Consider the following 22,876-nt stretch of genomic DNA (forward strand, 5'->3'; position numbering starts at 1 on the left):
TTAAAGTCACTCTTTCAAGAAAGATTTAGGTTTTAGGTCGTACTATCCAGCCCTAATCCCAAGCAATTTATTATATATCACTAAAGAAAGCATTTTATTTTAAATATTGAAGTGTTTACGTTATTATTATTATAAAAGCCAGTGTGGTCCAAATTTTAGTTTTTTTAAATATAGCTCGCTTTTATCAAAATCAGCTTCCAAATGGGAACATCCAAAGCATTTTATCACATATCGGTATAAAAAATATATTTTGGTATTTTCTATATTCATTCTGTTCGTACAATGAAAGTCAATGGGTTCCAGAGTCCTTCAGGTCCTAATGTTCTACGAAACGTCTCGACGAACGAATTTTGAAGGTAATACTTTCTAGCAGCTTCAGGTTACGTTCACATTCGTGCGTTTGGTAGGTGGATTTATTAAATGCATTCAAGGTACACGTCGTTTCTTGTTTTTCTTGTGACCCTGATATTGTAAGCTTCTACGTGTTTGAGCTACAGGAGGGTTCGATTCAGTGCGCTAAAGTCAAGACAAAAATAACCCCGTAGATACCGAGTGGGCGGCTGACAGGACCCTTGTACCTGACAGGATAATATCCCATGAGTCACTACCCACAAATCCCTGGATGCCAAGCTTCTACGTTCAATCTCTTTCCCTGCGTATTGAAATTCTTGATGCCAAACGCCGGGATGCTTTTCACTCGAGCAGCCCAGTCGCTCGTTCCCGTGTCATTTCTCCTCATTGTCCGCCTCAAATCTCTCCTCCCTTTGAACATAATGTTTGCCAAAATTATTGCACGGCGGATATTGGATCCATGCCTTTGATCTAGCCATCTCGGAAAAGTCGAATTGTTTGGATTAAATGAACACCGCAGCCTGCCGCGGTGAAGGTAGATGGTTTTTAAAGAGGTCTCCTGTCACAGACCTCGGCGTTGGGGAGATCTAATGGTAATCGATGAAAAGACTTGACAGGACCATCTTTTTCACCTGGCCTCTAAAAGTTCCCACGAGGTCATTGGAAAGAATTGACCCTGATGGGTTTTGACACTCGTTTTCTCGGCTCATCTCGGAAGGTGGAGAAAATCTCTTTTTGAAACCTTTTTAAAGAAGGGAATTTGCTTTGTTAGCTTGGGTCGATAACACTTTTTTTCCCCTCCAGTAGAGTTAATCTGAGTGTAGACGTGTTTATCAGTTGCATAAAAAAGGCGCTGCAGGCATTTTTCTGCCTCACAAAATGTTCCTATTACCCGAAAACTCACAAGGCGTCCTGAGAAATCACACTCCATGACAGCCCCTGATTCCTTAAAAAGAGTCTCGCTGAGTTCTGGTTGCGCTTTTTTACGATTTTTGGCTCAATCAGAAATATGTAGGTAGTGGATGCCTGTCAGTCACTTTTGCATGTTATGGATTGGTAGATTTGATTGAGAGGGCGACATTTTTAAAGGAGGCCAAGCGTTGTTTTTCTTGTATATTTACACACGATTTTTCCGCATCCTGCTCGTTAGCATTTTACATCATTTCCTGTTGCTTTGCCAGTTCCATGCTCTCCCATCATATAGGAAGTTCCCATAATAAGCTCGTAATCGCAACGTTTAAGTCGTTTGATTTGTAGTTCTGTCTGCCAGTAACATGCTACAATAGAAACTAATTACGCATGCAAAAAAGTGCAATCTCTAAATAATGTCAACTGGTTATCAATCTTAAGTGCTACTTGTTGCTCCATACTAGTACGAGTAGTATGCAATGTACTCTAGGCTTATCACTGGTTAACGGTCAGATGATACGAATGCCGTACGAATCCTTAAAAGCTATTGTTTTTGAAGGACAGCTCACCCACGCCTTTCGCTGAATGTGATAATTGCGGCTGAAATTATGTATGTATGTCAACGGTTTTAATATGCAAATGAGTTTCCATGAATGGCACGCTCAAGAGGGAAATGGAGCCCTAACTGAATGGAGGGGAAAAAATGGAAATGGGCGCGTGACTAGCCGTCCTGTTCGTTAGCCAAGTCCCATTAATTATTTTAAGTCTCGCCTTGCCACGAGGTCTTCGTTAAGGTGCCACACTCCACGAACTCAGATGGGGTTAAAGGATTAGCTCATTTTCAAATGAAAATTTTCTGATAACTTACTCACCCCTGCATGTCATCCAAGATGTTTATGTATTCTCTTTAGAAAATAAATTAAGGTTTGTGATGAAAATATTCAAGCATTTAGCGGATTTCACTGGACTCCGAATGGTTAAAGATCAAAATTTCAGTTCCCGCTCAGGGCTAAATACGATACCAGACAACGAATAAGGGTCCTACGTAGCGAAACGATCTACCATTTAAAAAAATAACAGTGTATATGCTTTATAAATACAAATGCTCGCTGTGTGCGCAAATACATCTTTACATTTAAAAGGTCACGCTTGACGTTGGTGAATCTATGAAAAGTTGGACCATCCAAATACTGTCGCTGAACATTTAAAACTTTTAAATGATCTTCCATATTTGTAAAAAAAGTGATTCAGCACTTCCAAAGTAATGACGTATTACCCAAGCATTTGTGTTTATGAAGCATATACTTCAACCGTCCATTGAAGTCCACTGCATCCTGGGATGTCTTCATCACAAACCTTCATTTCTTTTCGACTGAAGAAAGAAAAACATGAACATCTTGAATGACTTGGGTGAGTAAATTCTCTGGAAGTTTTGAACTTCGAGAGTGAACTAATCATTTAAGACGGACACTCAATTACAGGTGCAAGGGTTGGCGAACGGATCAGATCTTTAATAGAAACAAAATTACGTGTTTGTAGACTTAACAAAGTGAGTGATACGTCTTGAGAAGAAAGTACAGAATCATTTACTGTCAAGGTGACAAAATAAAAACGGCAGTAATCAGGGAGCAATCACAGCTAGTGGGCCTACACAGACCTTCAGATTTGACCTTCACTCATTAGTAAGCATTCTGAACATCGAGTCTTGACATCCTATCAGGACACCTGGATACAAGACACATCCCTGCCGACAAAATCAATCTCGAGGTGTGGCGCAAATGGTGATCCACTGCATGAGCGTCTACCAGAAACCATGAGGGCAGAAAGCGCGTGACCTCATGCAGTTTAATCGCTGCATGAATGCAGGATATTGCTTGTCTAAAGCCATTTTTCTGTGCGCGTGCTTTGTTATTGTTGGTTAAAGGATAAGCTTACCAATTTTCAAGCAGCTTTGTATTGTAACAATGTCTGTCGTGGGTAAAAATGAACTGTGTGTCCTTGTCGACTTTCTCCTGCACCCAGATATCAATGTTTACTTGTCAGCAGAAGTCTGTGGGATGTAAAAAAGCATAATTTGGATCGATGTCTTGAGAAGAAACAGGATATGATGTTGGCAAATAATGAGTTTTTACATCGATCTGTTTTGCCATGTGTATCATTATTCTCTTCATTTGGCCGTTGTAGAAGTCATTACACTGCAGGGCCGTGACACCATCAGAAATTAGTTGGATGCCTGAGATTTCCAAAATCATGGCCTAAATTGTGGTATGACTAGGCTTAAAGCAATGGTTCACCCAATGGTTCGTTTACTAATAGTTTCAGATGTGTGTGAATTTCTTTGTTCTGCTGAAACTCAGATATTTTGAAGAAAGTTTGTAACCAGGCTGTTTTGGGCCACCATTGACTTCAATAATAGAAAAATACAATGGAAATCAATGGTGACCCAACTGCCAACTTTCTTCAAAATATCCGCCTCGAGTTTCAGCAGAACAAAACAATTCATACAGATCTGAAATTAGTAAATGATGACAGAATTTTAATTTTTGGTCGAATCATTCATTTAGGTTAGGTTAGCTCGTCTTTCAGACCAACTAGAAACCAACTAACCGCCACAAACCATTTTTGGCTGGGGTTTTACACAGGTCCCATGAATCCTGATGTAACCAGTGGGTGCAGATATAAAAAGATCTGGCATAGAACCTGCATTCAGCATGTCAAGCAAATTGGAAACAATTGACAACAGCGCCCTTGTGTTGTTTACTACACACCGTTCGTTTAACTCTCAGTCTCGAGATCATGACTCCGACAGGTTGCCCGCGTCCTACGGAGAACCTGTCTTTTGCATGATTCATTAGTGTTTTGAAAAAACGAACGGCAAAGTAAAATCAAGCCCCTGATTACCTGTTTTGAACATCTGTTTCGTTCGAACTTGATTTCCTTTGTTTTTTTAAATGAACGCTTCGGCTTTGACGACTCCGTGTGCGATTCCGAAACCCCATTGTTTCGCTGTGATGCGCTCAGTGTGCGTGCAGTTGTTTCTTTTTTGTAGTGCGAATATTACATTAGCGATGCTAATTTGTTCCCCCCACACGTTTTGGTAAACAAACAGGCCTAAATAGACCCGGCTCCCAATACACGGCTCTCCCGCTCGACGGTGACGTCACTTCGGAAGAAGTAACTTAATCTAATATCAAACTTCAGAGGGAAGGTAATTAGCGTCTTCCCTCATCAACTGAATGATTACAGGCCTAATACTCAACGGTGTCATGAAAAGCGCCGCCTCTCTTCGCACTCGGCAAACATCAGCTCTGTTTTTACAGTAATTATGCAGATGAGATGCTAGTTACAGCAGGTTGTGCGGTGAAGGCCCCTCAGAGACATCAAAAGGTTGTGTTTTTTTTTTTATTTCCGCGGGGCATGAATATTCACGCCTGACACTGAGAGGTGGGGGGGCAGTTGAGGAGAAATGGAAAGCAGTCAAAGGTCGTTAAAGCTTAGGAACCAGTTTGACGAGCTACAATTAAATTCCCAAATTGAAGCCAAGCTCGCCTCGGCAGTGTCAGAGGTATTTTCTGATGAGGTCCCTCAGGTGTTTGTTTAAAGGTGAGATTGAGGTTAATTTTGAGGTCAGAAGGGTTGTGATCTGTGCTTAACTGTACTGACCGAGGTATAGGAGAACCTGGAAGTGTTAGGGGATTTAAAAAGTGTGAACTAGTGATTGAAGTCACTGGAATTTCAGGGTACTTGGGAACACAGAAAACCACTGAGATGTTTTTGACATCCCCCATTTAAATCGCAACCACTTGAACTTTCAGAAACAGGTCTACTTCCCATGTTTCGGTGTATAGCAAGACATTTTAAAGAGGTTTATTGGGTTTGAAGCAGAACGTCAGCATTACGATCAAGCAGAAAACTCTGCCAACCGTCACATAATGCAATTAATATTTATTATCCGAGCCACATCTGGCGCAGAGTTTGTGTGCTGAACAAACTTCCCGAGGACACAAGATGCGAGCAGTGGATGAGAAAAAAATAAGCACTTTTTAATTCACAGAGCTATATTGGTCTAATCATTGAACTTAGCGTTTAAGCTTTCAAATAGTGTCTCACATGAATGTCAACTAGGCATTTAAAACCATGTCGTGCCTCTGAAGAGAGGCTGATGAGATTCATAATGTCTTCCTCCCACTTTTCTCATTGTTCCGATGCCCCTGATGCCAAGACCTGGTACCTGACAGGGCATACAAATGAAACTCATCCCTAGCCGTCTCCGAAAAGGGATTTTGAAACGTTCTCAGCCTCTATGACCATGGAAATGGAGACGTCAAGGAGATTCCTTGGTCGCTGTTTTTTTCCCCACTGAATCTTAATGCCGTACTTCAGAACAGCTGGAACGGCTGATTGCGGCTTCATTTAGTTCTCATTTCGTTTCTCGTTTCAAGATTCACTTTGACATGTGGAAAACGACAGCCAGTGATTTGAGTCCAAACGTGTCGTCTTCAGAGCATATTCTTAAAAAAAAAAAAAAAAAAAAAAGGGTATTTGCAATGATGCCACGGAAAAATTGAAAGAATAGATGTCAAAGAACCTAAAGAACCTAAAAGAAGCATTTTTCTTAGTTTGAAGAACATATACATTTTTTTTTCTAGAGTTTGTTTGGACGTTAAAGGCCTCTCTATTGAATCACAGATGCCAATAAAGAGCTTTTTTATTTGAGTGTAAATGACTGCGTTCAGTTTATGTTCACCTGCTCTTGTTTAATGAATGAGGCTCTATGGGATGTTTCTGTGCATTATTTATGTGAGTTGCTTTGAAATCCTAATTGAAATGCTCTTTGACCCTTCAAGTTATATTATTGGGTGATACAGTGTAAATATGTGTTGATTCAAAAGATGCGTGTTTGCATGTTTAAGTATGTTTCATGATTAATTAAAGAAACTTGTGATCTTGAGCTCCTTTTATTTTAATCATTATGTATTATTTTCTTAGATTAATATGCCTTGCATGCTGCGTTGTGTGCCCTTGGCATCCTTGGTAGACTGCTGATCGACTGAAATGAGCAATGGTCTGTTAAATTACTAGTTTCCACCACAATTAATTGGTCTGCGTGTGTGTTTTGTGCTTTTAGATGGACCTGAAATGAGTAAGACGGTGACGGAGGAAGAAGGTAATGACTACGACGAGGACGATATTCCTGACTACGGCACGCTAAAACTCAGCAACCAATCAGCTCAGCTCTTTTCTAGCTCTTCTGATGGTACGTCCCAGTATATTCACATTCATTTCCACCCTCCAAAGGAATTGATTGAGAGAGAAACACTGTGTCTTAATTACCAATAATTGCATGCAATTAAAAGAACTCAGAAGAACATATAAGTCGTGTTTTTTCCATCCGAACACTCTTGAAGTGTAATGCACGCACACATTTGTGTTGGCGCAGAATATTAGCGTCGTAGACTAGCGCATTTCACACAGGAGAGATCGTAGATAGTGTTTTCTGTTTGACATTTAAAATAAATGTTATTTTTAGGGAACGCCCCAACAAATTTTGTGGTTTTATTTTATTTTGTAAATTAAATATGTACGATTGAATTGTAATCCAAATGATGCTTGTACTAAGTGAACGACACACATTGGTTTATTCACAAACTACAATTGTATCCCTAATTGCGTAAATTATCTTGTATTTGTATGCGCAGGACAACTTCATGCAAAACTCACGAAACGCACATAAATTCGCTCTTAACCTAACTTAATTCTTGATTTGTAAAGCCTTTCGTCAGAAGAGTCTCTTTGCACATGCTTTCGGTTTCATACGTTTTTTTTCACGTACATTTCTAATACGTTTTAATGCGAATGTTAATTGTGGATCGTGATTTGTTCGCGAAAACAATAATGCACAGTTTATGTGTATAGTAGGGGTGTCTTGAATTCGATCATTCAAACAATTAACGTTATATATCTCATTTTTATCCCGTTACAACGAAAACAATAATGCACAGTTTATGTGTATAGTAGGGGTGTCTTGAATTCGATCATTCGAAACATTTAACGTTATATATCTCATTTTTATCCCATTACAACTTTATCTATATCAGGGATTTCCTGAAAAAATCACCAGTCCTGTAACTTCGGTGATGCATGTGTGTAGTTTCTGCTGGCTATCAGTATGATTATATTTGTTTATAGCTCCCACGTCGTCCTGCTTTGGGGTAAAATCGGAAAAATAACAGCCCTGCCAATTTTTAAGTAACATAATAATCCACGTGACATACATTTACATGAGTCTTTTGTTGTTAATTTGTTGCAAAAACACTCTGTAGTGCCAATACATCAGAAGCAAACTGAATTGAAAACCAAGGAAAGCATTGAACCGTGGGCTGTCTTCCTCCCTAGCGTACATGCTTAGCATAGGAGACTCGTTTCATTTCATCAAAACGCAATTGATTCGAACTTGAAAAAGTGGCACTTCAGCTTTGAGGACGTAAATAGGGTCAGTTTTGACTTCAAAACTCCTTTCAAACCAATGACAGGCGCGTCGCGTGTAAAGCGATCCCAGTTAATTAGCCATTAGCGGCTCAAAGGACTGCTTTTATTTGCTTTTGTTGTTTGTTTTTTGTTGTAGATGAAGAATTGCCGCTGATTAAACACGGGGAGACAATCACGGACAGACGGAGCACGTTCCAGCCTCATTTAGCCGCGGTGGTGACTCCTAAACAGGTGTGAGTCATTACCCATGTTTCCCGCATCAGACTCCGTGTGCCAGCTAAATCTTTCGTCTCGCCAAAGATATCAGGCCATGTTTAATAACAGCTGTCATTGTTTCTCGTATCAGCGCTTGACACTGTTTTTGAAGCGCCGATCACTCCGGTCTCTAGTGCCCTCAGCGCTCGCTCTCGTCTCTTTTTAACTTGTGGAGTTCACCGTCGAGTCCCGTGTTTCGGTGCAAACAGACACTTCGTCGCCGCAGCTGGATGGATGGCGTATGACTCACGCGCACCTGGCCTTGACGCGACGGCTCTTGCCGCGTTATTACCGGCAGCATCTGAACCTCTCTTCCCAGACTTCATTGTCTTCCACGTCCACCTTCGCGCGAGACAGTCGCCGTCGATTTTAACGCAAATTGACTGCACAGGTGTCGGCATTGTGCGTCAGTCACAACGCGCTTGATATTACGAATGTCGCGCGACAGAAGAGCAGCCGTCTTGAGTGACACTCTGCCCTTAAGTAAGACATTGACATTTCCGCCACTTGTTCATACAAAAAACAATTTCCTTTGTGTGATTGACAGTTTGAAGCCAAAGCCTGACTGTTTAGGTCTTTATATGGAAACAGATGCGTTTATGAACCCATACAGCTGGTGTCTGGAGTGTTTATTGAACTGTTAAGTAGAGCTAGATGTGTATTTATGTTTTTGGCTGCTTTGTAATTCTGGGTGGTTGCTAGGACAATGCGTCATGGTTACTAGGGTGTTCTGTTTGTTTTTAAGCACGTCTATGCAGTTACTAGGGCATTCTGGGTGGTTTTTAGTAAGTTGCTATGCAGTTACCGATGTGGTGTTGTTTTTTTCGCGTGTTGCTAGTGTTTTCTAGATGTTTTGTTGTACATTAATTACTATGTAGTTACTGGGGTGTTATTTTTTGCATGTTGCTATGTAGTTGCTAGGGTGTTCTGGATGGTTTTATGTAGTTAATAGGTAATTGCTATACATTCAGAGCGCACCTCGTTTTCGTTCGAACAATGAGTTTTGTACAATTCGACTCGGTACTGTACAGTATGTGTTTTTTACCGTAAACTGCATGAACTCATTGCATTACACGAAATACACAAAATAATGTTATTTTTAGCAACATCATATGCCCGCTTTTTAAAAGTGCATTGAAAAGTGAATTTCAAAAGTAGTTTCCTGGGCAAGTCAATATTTTTTTAGTGAATATCCAAATGTTTCTTACTCCATTTGAGCATTTAGATCACAAAACAATAATCGTTTTTACCGCCTAATCCTTTTTTTTACACTTTGAGTATATCAAACTTACTGTTCCCATTTAAAACGAAGACGAAACATGCACCTTAGAGTTCTTGAAGATCTCTTTTTGCTGAATGGAGTGGCGCGAGGCGTAATTACGTCTCAATATCAAGTTAATCTGAACACCGTATTTTGTTCTCATTGTAAGTGTGGTGGGCGCTGAATCTTGTTCCTTTCTTTAATGCCGCGTCTTTATGCGCGGATGTGTTTAAAGCATTTGCAGTCACCAACCTGAGATGATTTCCAGTATAATACAGCTAATGCAAATGAGGAGCTTTATAAAAACTCGTTTTGAAATCCCCCAGACAAGTGAGGAATTAAATTACAGTTCTTTGGTTAAATTAGATGGTAGATGATGTTTCAGACAGAGCGAGTGCTTGATTAACGTCATCTGCTGTAGATGTTTACTCTTTATAATACGTTCTGATGGAAGTGCATTAATATAATTTTTTCTCTTATCATTTCTTAATTTTTTTTTTTTTGTGTTTTCTTTGTCTTTTTCTGATTAGCTTTTTCCATTATCTTTGCCATTATGGATGTTGTTATTCTTCTGGCTAGCTTTAAAATTAGCTTGAGCCGTGCTGTAGCTTTAATAAAGTCTGCACAACTTTACTAAAGTCTGGACAAGTACAGGTTTCAGAGAAAATCTCATCATGTATTAGGTGCAGAAATGTATATTTCTGCGTGAGTTTTTTCATTGGAACAAAATAAATCCTCAGTTATTTAGCGTATCATGTCCAGTTTATCCTCTGTAACTATTATTAAGTGCATGTAGCCTAGAGTTTTAAATCTGTTGGGCTGCGACAATATCGATTATTAGAATTAATAATTGACCGATCGCCAATTATATATAACAAGTCGACTTTGAATATTAAGCTTCTGCAATTAGTTAAAATATTGAGGTAAATCCCTTCAATCGTGTTTTTTAAGTACAGTTGGTTTATGGAGATATTTGTTATCTGCTCGATTTAAGGCTATCTGCTGCGTGAAGAAGCGCAGATGCTTTCTAAAGCGCTGTCAGCTGTGTTTATTTCGTCATCGAGGGGTCTACATATGTCTACATATTGATCCAAGAGGACCCAGTGCACCGTGACTCATGTTAAGGATAAATGAGATCAAGGAGTTTACCCAGTTTTTAGTCGTCGCTGATGTCAACTAATCATCTCAGCTCTACTTTACGGTGAACGATTATGGTGAAGTAATCTCACGGGCAACCATACCTACATCTAAACACCAGAATATCCCTCTTTTCACATGACAAAGCACGTGAAAGTCCCCTTCATATAGGCCGTATGGATTCTCGGCAGCCAATCCACAGTGTTACGCCGCATTGCACCCGCAGCGCTATAGAGACGCCCTGAAGCGGACCGAACAACCTTATCAGTCCGAAATTAGCTAGACAAGCTTGATATAAAATCAATGGATATGTTTAGTTCAGGCGAGCAGCTGAGAGGCTCTGTCTGAGTGCATTAGACGCACTCTTCGAATTGTTCCATACAAACAAGGCCGCGAGATTCGCAGGCATATCTCTTAGTCACTTTGTACTTCTATTGGGATTTCAGAGGCCATTTTGATGCTTTTTGATCTTCGATATTGTGTTATCAGCGGGAACTTCAAAGTTCGGCCGTGCTCTAATTTTCATAAAAGGTTAGTGTTGACAGAAGTTTGTAAATGAGTCTGTCTACGAACCCAAGACGCCCGACTCTGGCGGGAACGCGCACAAACAGGTCTTCGCGAGCTACAGGTCTCGAAACGTTTAATTAGATTTCCGTTCCGCACAAAGACGCTTCCACAATAGCCCGACACAAAACCCCGAAGCAGCCTCCGAGGAAATATCAACGGGCTTTTTGCGTTTTAGAGGATGCTGCTTTGTGTTTCCCGCTATTTGCTTTAGATCAGCGCTGATAAAAAGGCAACATTTGCACACAGCATTCAAAAGATCTCTCATTAGCCTCGGCCCGACGCAGGTGTTCGCGACGAGAGTATTAGCCGGAGAGAAAACAGATGAATCGCATTGATAGGGCCTCCGTTTCGTGACGACTCTTTCTTTAGGGGAGAGCGCCGCTGTACATATTCATTAGCGTCGAGCTTGCTGTTTTTCTCGCCGTCCTTTGGCTTCAATAAGGTCCAACTCTGCAGTACGAGCGAGCACTCCAGACCTATTTCTGACTCTCTTTCTTGGTAAATAATGGAGGGACACTCAGCGCAAATAGGCTGAAACCCATTTTGACGGACAGAAGCAAGCGGGAGAGTCCTTCCGAAGGGTCTTACGGCAATATTTGAAGTCCTTGGCGTTGTGTACAAAACAGATTTACGCTCAATATCTGCTCGCTCTCGGCCCGCTGGTTCTTTTAGCAAAGCCAGATATTGGCTGTAAGTCCATGAAAACCCCGCAGCCACTGTGCGAGGTCGTCGTTTCCTCCGCAAGCACCTAAACCTGTCCGCCCCGACGGTTTCCACACAAAGTTGTTGACATGCGGAGCTTAAGGAGAATTAAATGTAATTGTCTTTCCCTGTTGAACTCACGGTTGGGCGCAGCGTTGGCTCAGGGAGCGTTTTGTAAAACTGGAACCAGATTCGGTTTGATAACACCCAGCAATAATCCGGTTTTGAGTTCACGCTGTACGGCTAAAATCAGCCAATCAGGGCAGACGTGTTTGCGCGTGAAACTAAAAACGCGTATCGTAATTCCTCGATGGAGATGTAGAATCAGAGGAGTCGCCCATGTATATTTATTAAAAAAGAGAAGATTCGCCTTCGTGGGATTTTTGTAACTCGCTTCCTCGGTTGTAAAACATTTGATCAAATGCTTTAAATACTAGCGTTCAGATAATGTATTTAATAATGTATTTCAGAAGTAGTTTCTTCTCACTTTTTAGCAAACGTGAATTTGAAAGATTGTATTTAATAGCTTTTTTTTTACATTTTGTTTGTTTGTAAACATAACTCGCTGGAAATCAAGTAGTCGAGTTCAAATGCCATCTACTGGTGGAAAAAAAATCACTCATAAATTGACAGTACATTTTACATAAAAAAAATAACACGTTGATATATATATATATATATATATATATATATATATATATATATATATATATATATATATATATATATATAGTGTATATATATATATATATATGTATATATGTATATATATATGTGTGTGTATATATATATGTGTATATATGTGTGTGTGTGTATATATATATATATATAAAAATGTGTGTATGTATATGGTATATGTATTTTACTGATACAGTTATTGCAAGAACTATTTCAGTTGACATTTTTTCAACTGTTTGACTAAATGTATTATTTATCAAGCCAGCCTCGCATTTCTATGTAATTCTAGGTTGCTGTATTTAAATAAATATTTCATATCCGTACCATATGCTCAGATTCAGCCACGAGTTGTTTACGGCCGAACCTGTCGTGGCAGGAAGTGGTCGGCGTCGCGGTAATAATAAGTTGCGCTTCAAGTCTGCTCGTGTCCTTTGAAACAGTGTTTTATTAGCGTCAATATGTTACGCGCACACCCATCTAACACGTACGTCCTCCAGATGGTTTTTAAACCACCCCGCAGTCCTTTAAAGACGAGCAGGGACTGAGAAAGAAGCCTGTGCTGTTTGTGTGTTGCATCACTGTGAAATGTTCTGCCGCTTGCAGCCTCTTTCCAGCACTTTTAGTTATTGGCATTTTTTTATATATATATATATATATTCTGACGGCAGGTATGTCGGGACGGTCTTTGGTTTGGTGTGCACACAGGTTTCCATGTTTTGTTTATATGTATTTATTTATTTACTTGCAGGTTCAAAGGGTTCTGAATCATTTATACGAAAACAAGAAGATCGCAAGCGCCACTCACAATATCTATGCATACAGGTATATCAGTTTTTCATTTTTTTTTGCAATTGTGCGGCAAACTTTTGTCTTTTTCACGTATTCTTGCAAATTTACGGACAGCATTCAGTCCTTTGTGCGTACATTTTGTTTTATCTCTACTTTTTAAGATGCTTAACGGAAAGCCATCTCCCGTCGAGTTGCATTAGGAAATATTTCTAGTATAGTTTTATAGTATTCGCATACTTTTAGAAAACTTCGTTTTACATTTAAAACACAACAAATTTCCACTGTACAAAGAAATATATCCAAGATACGTTCTCTGGAAATTAATATCTCGTGGGATTTGTCTTGCAGTAGGGATTTCAAGATGGTTTTTACCACTAAAAACATCAAGATAAATTCAATTTACAACAGATTCACAGATATTCTACTTCATTTTAGCTAAAGTAGTTTTTTTGGCTATATTGTTTTTACTAATAATCTGTGCTGTTTTAGTTCTTCGACTAAATGAACATAAGAAATGCTGCCTTTGCAACTAACCGAAATAACCGTTTTTTAAATTCGATTTTATGGTTTTTTTTAGCGATGCGTTTTTGCGACCCTGTTCTGCATTCGGCAAATGCCGTGGGAAGTTTCTTCTTAATATGCAATTAGATTCCAGTCAGTATTTCAATTATTCATGCGTTTAGGTTTCAGCATTGACATGTAGGCCCTGGTGTCGGTGCGTGACGTGTGTGTTTAAGCGGCCGCCGCGGCGGGGTTTCTTCGGGACATGATCAGTGACATACAGTAGGGGTGGAGTGGCTGAGATTAAACCCCAGGTGATATTGACATTCAGCGTGTTCCTGAAACCCCTGGCGGATGAGCGCAGCCCCCACAGCCACACAAAACCTCAAAAGAAAGCTGCTGTTTGCATTAGAATTTAATAGATCCGTTATGATTACTTATTGATTGCTGTCAATCATTACGGTGGATTTTATTTATGGCTTGCGGCAGAATATTTCGATAAGGTGATCGATAAAGTACACCGTCCGTCAAAAGTTTGGAATGTTTAAATATTTTTATGGTCTCTTCTGCTCACCAAGGTTGCATTTATTTAATCAAAATACAGTAAAAATTTTAATCAAATTTAAGTATGTGGAGATAATGTAAAATGTAGTTTATTTCTGTGAAGCGCAGCTGGGTTTTCAGTGTCTCGTGATGCTTCAGAAGTCATTCTGCTGCTGAATATTTTTGAGATATAAAAACTTTCAGTTTGGGTGAAATCGTTGCAATACAAAAGGGACAGTAAAAACACGTTTAATGCCAGAAAAAGAATTGCTGATGCTGTTCTATTCATCAAGCAGATCTATTTGTTGCATAAGTATTCAAACCCTTCATTTTTTTCACATTTTGTTATGCTGCTGCTAAATGTTAACGTGCTTTAAATTACTTTAATTCAACATCAGTCTATACTCCATACACCATAACTGTACGGCAAAGAACAGGTTTTTAACATCTTTGATAATTTATTACAAATAAAAAAATAAAATATTCAATTGCATAAGTATTCACACCCTTATCTGGGACAGTTCAAACTTAGGTCAGGAGCATTCATATTGCTTGTAGATGTTATTACACTTGAGGTGACGTGAACCTGTGGCGAATTCAGTTGGGTATGATTTGGAAAGACACAGCAAGGTCTATCAGCTGATAATGCATTTTGGAGCAAAAACCACGCATTGTGGTCAAAAGGAACGGTCTGACGAGCTGAGGATCCAACCTAAGCTAACCTTAATAGAAAAAGTTTGAAACAACCAAGACTCTAGCCTCCTGCCAAACTGAGCGACTAACGGAGAAGGGCTTTGGTTACCGTGGTGACCAAGAACCTGACGGTCGCTCTAGTAGAGCTTCATGATCATATGTGGAAATGATCAGTGCAACACTTCATCAGTTTGGGCTTTATGACTGGGACAATGACAACGACTCTAAACACACAGCAAGAGTGGCTTGTAGACGACCCTGTGAAGGTCCTTGAGTGGCCAAGTCACAGCCTGAGACAGAACCCAATCAAATACTTCTGGAGAAACCTGAACATGTGCATCCGCCCCCATCCAACCTGACAGAGCTTGAGAGGAGAAGAAGAGAGGAGAAGAGTGGATGATAACTGACAAACTGCTGATGAGCAAAACGTGTCCCATCAAACAAAAAAGACACTAAAATATTTAGAGTGTGAATACTTTGCAGTGGATTCATTTTAGTTTTTTAATTTTATTAAATTGGCAAAGGCACTACATACAAAGTGTATAATTCGAAAATTGTATTTGCATGAAATTGTATTTGCTTTTATATCTTAATATTTAACATATAATGTTTCTTAATTATATGCATGCATGCAGTGTATCATAATATACAAGTACAAACGCATTTATTTAGGATGCAAATAAGCGGCACAAATTTTTACACAAATTTACGTAGAAAAAACGGCTATTTTAAATTGTAAAAAAAAAAAAACCTAATCTTGTTTAACAATCCAGTGTCACTTGAACAACACTAGAAACCACGATCTTTTTCTTCTGCTTGTTTAACGGTTCGATCCGGTGAGATCTCGTTGCTTTATCAAAACTTTGTGGTTTAGCAGCGACTGGCCACTTCGTTCACACCAGACCCGACAGAAAGCGTTGGAACTCCCTTCGCTCCCGTCTGTGACACACGACGAGCCATATGTGCTGAAAGGTCTCTCTGGGCAGCGCCGTCTCTTGGCTGTTAGTGAAGTGACTGTCAACACTGCGCTCATCTGCTGCCAGCATCTGCTGCTGCCTTTCAGTCCCAACAACTATTCCCCAAATGACGGACCTCGTGCGCCCGACACCTGAAAGCCCTCAGCGGGGCGTCCCGGTTTCCCACACTCCTCCCTGTGCCTGATATCACGCCGCCGCCAAATCCTCGTCCAATTTTGCTCCGAAATACACCCACGACGACAAAACCCCAGACACGGCTCAACGAGAGCACTGCGTTTTTTGTAAAAGTGGCCCCTGAGGGTCTGCACGGCAAAGAGAAGAGATTTCTGCTTAACCGTGCCTTGGTGTTTTCCTCAGGATCTACTGTGAGGATAAAAAGTCTTTCCTGCAGGACTGCGAGGACGACGGAGAAACGGCAGCAGGGGGCCGACTGCTCCATCTCCTGCAGGTAAATGTCAGGTGATCGTCTGAAACATTGGCTAGTGGGTGATATTCATGATCCGGTGGTTTTCTTGTATCTGGATCGTGGGGTTTCGTGTTTGTGTGCTCTGCCTGCTGGGGGCTTTTTGGCATAATTTACGACTTTCTTCTCTAGAATTTGCAAATGTTCATGCTGTTCTGAAATGACAATTGTAATATATATATATATATATGTATATGTGTGTGTTTTAGGTGTGGCACTGATAATAATTCAGTCATTTATTCGTAAAGATTCTTGCTTCGTTTCTGAATGAAACAGCCAGAAATGAACGGGTTGCACGACTGATTCAACGACTCACTGGTCAAGAACTTTTAGTGTCATGTTTGGAGTATAACTTCATTATTTAAAATCATTTCTTTAACATTAACAATTACTTTAACTTTAACAATTGGTAGTAAGTAAAACAATTTATGCTAATCATGCATGCAATTCTCGAGGTGCAGCATTTTTCTATCAATCAAACACAATAATGATCTTTTAGGATTTCTCAACTCAAACCGATTTCTAATGTAAATGATTGTATTGTGTGTGATCTGTGGTTTGAAGCCATCAAACACATGCTGCCGGGATTATCATTCCTCCCCTCGTCTTGATCCCAATTCCTTTCTTGCAGTGTCAGATATTTTCACGCCCATGTGTCATTCATCTATAATCTTCGCTCTTATCTCCTGTTCTCTGATTAAAAGGCCTCGGAGCGCCGCCATCAACACCCTCCGGTGTGAAATACGACATGACACCGTAATCTCTACCCACTTTCATTTAAACCTGACCAAAAAACCCATACAGCATTTCTGTCAATAACCTCGACGGGAAATAAGCCCGCGGTCCTCCGCGACACTCGTTCAATTTATCAGGAAACGCAGCATCTGTGATGTCGGTTTTCAAATCATCTTCTCTCAGGCGTGATTTGGTTTGTTGGGATAAAAGACTATCGTGATTCATCAATCGTCTTGAGATGATCGACGCCTCCTTCTCGGTTTTGTACCGTCAATCCAGAAATAAAAACATTTATATCGTTTATGTCAGAAAACTAGTTGCTTACGTTTGTATGTTCATTTATATATATATAAACTAATTGGACTGGGTCGTACGATGTGACAGCGCTGTAAAAAAGTAGAATAGGGCCCGTTTGTTGACCTCTTTCTTGGTGCGTGAATGAAAATACAGCGGCGAACCGAGCTCATTTAGCCGATTGGAGTTTGTCCCACTACTTCCTGTTTTGCCAATCTGACGGCATGTTGTGAAAGAGAGACGACTATTAATAGCGGTGGCGTGTGCAGATGGCTGAGATTTCCCTCCCCTCCAGCTTCTTCCCCGCCGTAAAGACACTCGAGAGCTGTCACTCTCCACAAAGAGCCTGCTTTCTCCCAACAGACTGACAGGAAGCGTTAAAAAGCTTTGGTGTCGGGGAGCCGTGCGTTTGCTTACATGCAACAGGTTCCCCAGCTTAAAGCCAGGATCGGCGCTCGTCTGACGTTCCAGACACCGGAGGGGTTTCGCGAGCAGCCGCGCCGCCAACGTTATAATCCTGTGACAAGCGGCGGCCGGGGTTCGCCTCAGAGTTGTTGAAATGTGTTTTCTTGCGCAGATCCTGGACGTGCGTGACGTTCTGGTGGTGGTCTCTCGGTGGTACGGAGGGATCCTGCTGGGCCCCGACCGCTTCAAACACATCAACAACTGCGCCAGGAACATCCTCCTTCAGGAGGGGTACACCGACGCTTCAGTAAGAATCACAACCAACACGCTGCTTCCCCAACACTCTCTGAATAATGCAGGGTAAAGGCTTGCGACCTGCGCCTTTCATCGAGCTTCTCACTAAATACTTACCTTTTATGTGTATATTTGCATATGGATTACATACGGATCTAAATAAGATGTTTTGTAGGTATGGAATATTTATGTACACTTGGACACGGGTAGAAAAACTATATATAAAAACGATGCTTACGTTTGCTTTTCTTTTATTTTTAATGGTGAAGATTAACGTTTAATTTATTCAGAGTTTTTTTTAGCACACAATAAAAATCACACATTTTCCCTCTGATTTACTAAATTTACCCACTTAATCAATCACTTTTATTCATGTAGCGCTTTTAACGATACGGATTGTATCAAAGCACTGAACGTCCTAAATGTCAAATACTAATTACTTAAAAATTTGCCGCTTTCCTAATTTTGCCACATTTGCCCGTAAGACCTTTTTCTCGTAAAACAATAAAATTTAAGATGTTCTCTCATTCTTTTATATGTTTTAATACGCACGAGTCAGAATAAGCACGTCATTTGAACTTTTACATGAATATTGTGTTACGCTGGATGACAATGTAACATTGTTTCAACCCAATTTTTACTTTTTTTTTTGTCCAAAAACGTACTACATTTACACTTTAATAAAATTTTACGTGCTTTCTAAAAAACATAAAATCACTTAGAATTTTTTTTGATGGGGTACATTTACTTATGTACTTTATTATCAAATTATAGATTTGTGTGTGTGTGTGTGTGTGTGTGTATATATATATATATATATATATATATATATATATATATATATATATATATATATATATATATATATATATATATATATACATACACACACACAAATTTTATATGCGCAATAATGTTGACCCATACAGTGCATTTTCCAAAATGCTTAAACAGATTTGTGTATTTATTGAAATATATATAGAATTCCAATGTCTGTCCTGTTTCAGTGTGTGTGCGTACATGCACCCTTTTTGTGAGTCATGTGATGGGTCTCCTGTCGACACGTTTGTTCGGTTCCCTCCGAGCTTTGTCTCTCCGCCGCTGTCAAGCACAAACGTTGACTCTTTTTAGTTTTTTCCCCGTCTGTGTGTGTGAACGCGTACGGCGAGAGAAGCTCTCCTCTCGAGTGTCCGCCACTTACTCATCCCACAATCACGGCGATAAGGTCACACAAAAACAAGTTGTGAGGAGATTTGCCGACGTGCGCCTGACTTCTTCCGAGGATTCATTTGTTTGTTGTTTTTCTTTCATTTCTGTGCAAATGAGGCCCCGCGCACAGCTGCGGGGCTGCTATGGTTACCCAGATATTAGGGGCGCTCCGTCGTATCGCACGCATGCAATCTGATTGTTAAAGATTTTGCGAGAATTCATTACCGAAAGCTCGAGTCAATTAAAGCAGCGTGTGTTTTTCATCACAGCGGCGCTGGCCTTGTTCTCCGCGACTGAAGCTGTCACGACTCACGAGCGCCAGCCCGGGGCCCTCAGATCATGGTTTGTGACGCGTTCTGAAATTGGTATCCGTCGCGCCGCATGCCGTAACGGTGATTGCTGTTAAAAGCAGCTCCGCGGTGCACTTTTCTTCTTCCGCTTCTATTTCGAGCCGAGGTTTTTCTGTAATGTCTTTGATAATGGACCGAATGAGTCGCTTTCCCAACTCAGCGGCCCCAAAACTCGTTTACTTGAACATCTCGCGCCACTAAAGAGAGCGCTACGCAAAGCTGCTTATTAAAGACTAGTGAGCCTTTTGTAAAAGTCGTAATTACTGTAATTTGGCCATTTCGCTAATTACAGTTTTATTTTGTTATGCCACTCCTGAACTAATAAGCATTAAGTGAAGTCGAGCCAAACCTCTGCTTAAAAGCAGTGGCCATGAACAGAGCCATTATATTTGTAAACGTATTCATAGAATTATATTGAAATTGTAACTAGATGTGTATATAAGTGTGTGTGTGTGTATATATATATATATATATATATACACACATACATACAATATTTATATAAATATTTTTATAAGAATATTTATATAGATTAATACAAAGACTGATATAAAAATGACGAAAAAAACTAAACAAAACAATAAATAAATTGAACAGAATGCTTATTTATAAATATGAATAATCGTCTAATTCCATAAATAATTTATAGCTAAATGTATTATGTATATTAACACATTGTTTCTATATTCCTTGTTAACTAATATGTTTTTATATAAACAATAGAATAATACATATAAATATTAATGTTTAATTAATAAGCTTGGATATCTCACGCCACTACAGAGCTGGTGGGTCTTTTGTAAAAGCACTAATTACTGCGATTTGAGCATTTCGCTAATTACAGTTTTATCCCGTTATGCCGCTTCAGAGCTACAACGCGCGGTGAACGCACAGTTCGTCGAGATGTAGATGATGTACGTAACGCTAACCGCGTTGAAACTCGTTTAGAAGCTCAAGAGTCCTTCTCGCCGCCATCATTTGCAGCCCATTTAGCACCTCGTAGCTCTTTATGCTCCCACATGGGTTTGGAGAAGAACCCGGTGATTCTTCACGAAGTGCGTGCTGAATTTGTCGTTTTACTCGACCGACTGGAGCCATCAGCTTGTATAGATTTCCTGACACCGTGCATGTCTCAGGCTCAGATGCATCACGCTGTTCTTTCAGGGTGAAGATGAATGTTGTGTTATCTTCGCAGTTTGAGCCGGCTGACTCATTGTGTTCACATTCTGTCCACTGCGGCTCAAGAGTAATTAACATACAATGCATAATAACGACCACCGCTGGGGCGCGAGAACGTCACGCGTGGAATAATAAAACCAGACTCCTTCCCAAACATTCATTTGGACAGCATCGGGTCCCTAGAGACTAAATAATAAAACCAGTCAGAGGAATTTTAACAAGCCTTCTACTCTACTGGTTCCAATGACAGTGACATTATTTATGGCGCAGTTGCTTTATATTGCATCAGGGAAACACGCAATATTTGATCAGTTATAACTCAAAGTCTTCTTGTAGCCTGATTGCTAAAGCATGGCGCTAGCGAAACAAAAATTGGCTTTCAATTCCAATTCTCAAATGTAGACTTTGAAGGCTCTCAGGCAATTGTTCACAAGACTATGAAGGAGTGGAAATTGTTTATTATCATGGACAAAAAATTTTTGTTTTGCATTGTAATGTACAAAATACAAATCAAAAATCACAGTAAAAAACTGCCAACTGTGGTTGCCGAAATTCCAATATTAAAGTACCGTAAAAAATACAGTAACAATGTTTTTGGTTTCACGGTTTTAAGTTAAATTTACAGTTAAATACCGTAATTTCGTGAACCGATATAATGTTAATGTACCAACCTATTAAAGTACTGAAATCTATTTTGTACCTTTGTATTACACCGATAACCACCGAAGTCAGGTGGTGATGAGAAAGTCCAAATTAACCAAATTAACCAAAGTCCATTACGAGCAGATTTTAAATATATACATATATTGAAGGTGCTCGTGTCGTTCACACAAACACTAAACGCCATTATGGTGAGACTCGTTAAACTGAAATAAACATTGAATTAATAACATCAGATGTAACATACAACACTAATAAACATAACTGATAAGAAAAACTAAAAACAGTGATTTTAAAGAAAATTCTGGAAACGTCAATTTACGTTTTTTCCCTGTAAATTTTACTGTAATTTACCATTTAACAGGTTTTTTTCTGTTCAAATCACGGCCATTTTTTCCGTTGTAGCTCAACAAAGGCTTTAAAGGGTTACTTCACGTGATTATAAACATTTGCTCAACATCAAGCCATCGTAGGTGTATTTGAAAAACAAAAACATCCTGCTCTTCAGAGCTTTATAACGGCAGTGAACGGTCGTTGAGATTTTGAGGACCAAAAAATGCATGCATCCATTCACGATCAGTCACGAGAGAATGACTTAAACTCAAAGTAGGCAAAGGCAAAGTATACAAGTCCACTCTTGGCTTATGCTGAAATTCTCGTAACATTTTGCTTTGTACAACCTCGTTTTGTGCTTCTTTTGTAATTCTACTAAATGGCCAGAATACTCTCCCATGAACATGCATACAGCAGCATAAGCCATCATTCATACTTGGTCTGGGTTTTTGTCTCAAATTTCAAACATTCATCTGTGACCTGCAAATTCCAGGCTGTTATTGACAGCACAGCCGAAAAGCGTTCAAATTAATTGCAGTATCGTACTGTAATTTAAGCCTGAACAGATGGTTTTGACATTATCATAGATTTCTTTCCTCCAGCAGGAAGATCTTTACTTTAGCTTTCCTTTTCACCAGAGTCTTATTACTTGTCTTTTATGTATTTTTTTTTTTATTCTTCCCTTTCAGGAGGAAACATCCAAAGCTGGAGGCAAGAACAGGAGACCTAAGGGCAAGAAGGCAAAATGAAAGACCTTCCTGGAACAAATGAAACCTGGACTGAAGATAGACTGGCGACTACGAACGCTCAAGGAATCTTGACAAATAAAATAAACCGAACATGCTGTAATAGTGATCGGTAAAAGCATTCAGTGTTGCGATGAGGGTTAAACAACTTCATACCAAAAATGGTTCTGTGTTCAGTTGAGTTTAATGGCCTGTTGCTGCACATTATCACACACTAAGTGCTTTGTCTTATGAATAAAGATTTTTATGAATTACAAATTGATTTGCAAATGAGGGTTTGAGGCTTGCCTGAAGTCACAAGGACAAACGAGTTCAAAACAGGTAATAAATACCCGTGACATTCATCAGCGACCTTT

General features: G+C 39.7%; 1 protein-coding gene across 5 annotated transcripts in view; it reads left to right on the forward strand.

The window, feature by feature from the left end:
- The window catches only part of impact (impact RWD domain protein), a 26,999-nt gene extending 4,134 nt beyond the window's left edge, over positions 1–22,865 (forward strand). For 2 of the 5 annotated variants that reach the window (XM_043223386.1, XM_043223387.1), the window contains exons 6-11: positions 6,389–6,517; positions 7,886–7,980; positions 13,098–13,171; positions 16,210–16,300; positions 17,922–18,056; positions 22,464–22,778. In XM_043223386.1, the coding sequence (XP_043079321.1) occupies positions 6,389–6,517; positions 7,886–7,980; positions 13,098–13,171; positions 16,210–16,300; positions 17,922–18,056; positions 22,464–22,523 (584 nt within the window). In that variant the 3' untranslated portion in view covers positions 22,524–22,778. Of the gene's footprint in view, positions 1–6,388; positions 6,518–7,885; positions 7,981–13,097; positions 13,172–16,209; positions 16,301–17,921; positions 18,057–22,463 lie in introns of all 5 variants that reach the window. The other 3 variants (XM_043223389.1, XM_043223388.1, XM_043223390.1) reach the window with 3 other exon arrangements.
- Positions 22,866–22,876: the final 11 nt, after the last annotated feature.

Source organism: Puntigrus tetrazona, chromosome 22, assembly GCF_018831695.1.
Source record: "Puntigrus tetrazona isolate hp1 chromosome 22, ASM1883169v1, whole genome shotgun sequence".
NCBI lineage: Eukaryota > Metazoa > Chordata > Actinopteri > Cypriniformes > Cyprinidae > Puntigrus > Puntigrus tetrazona.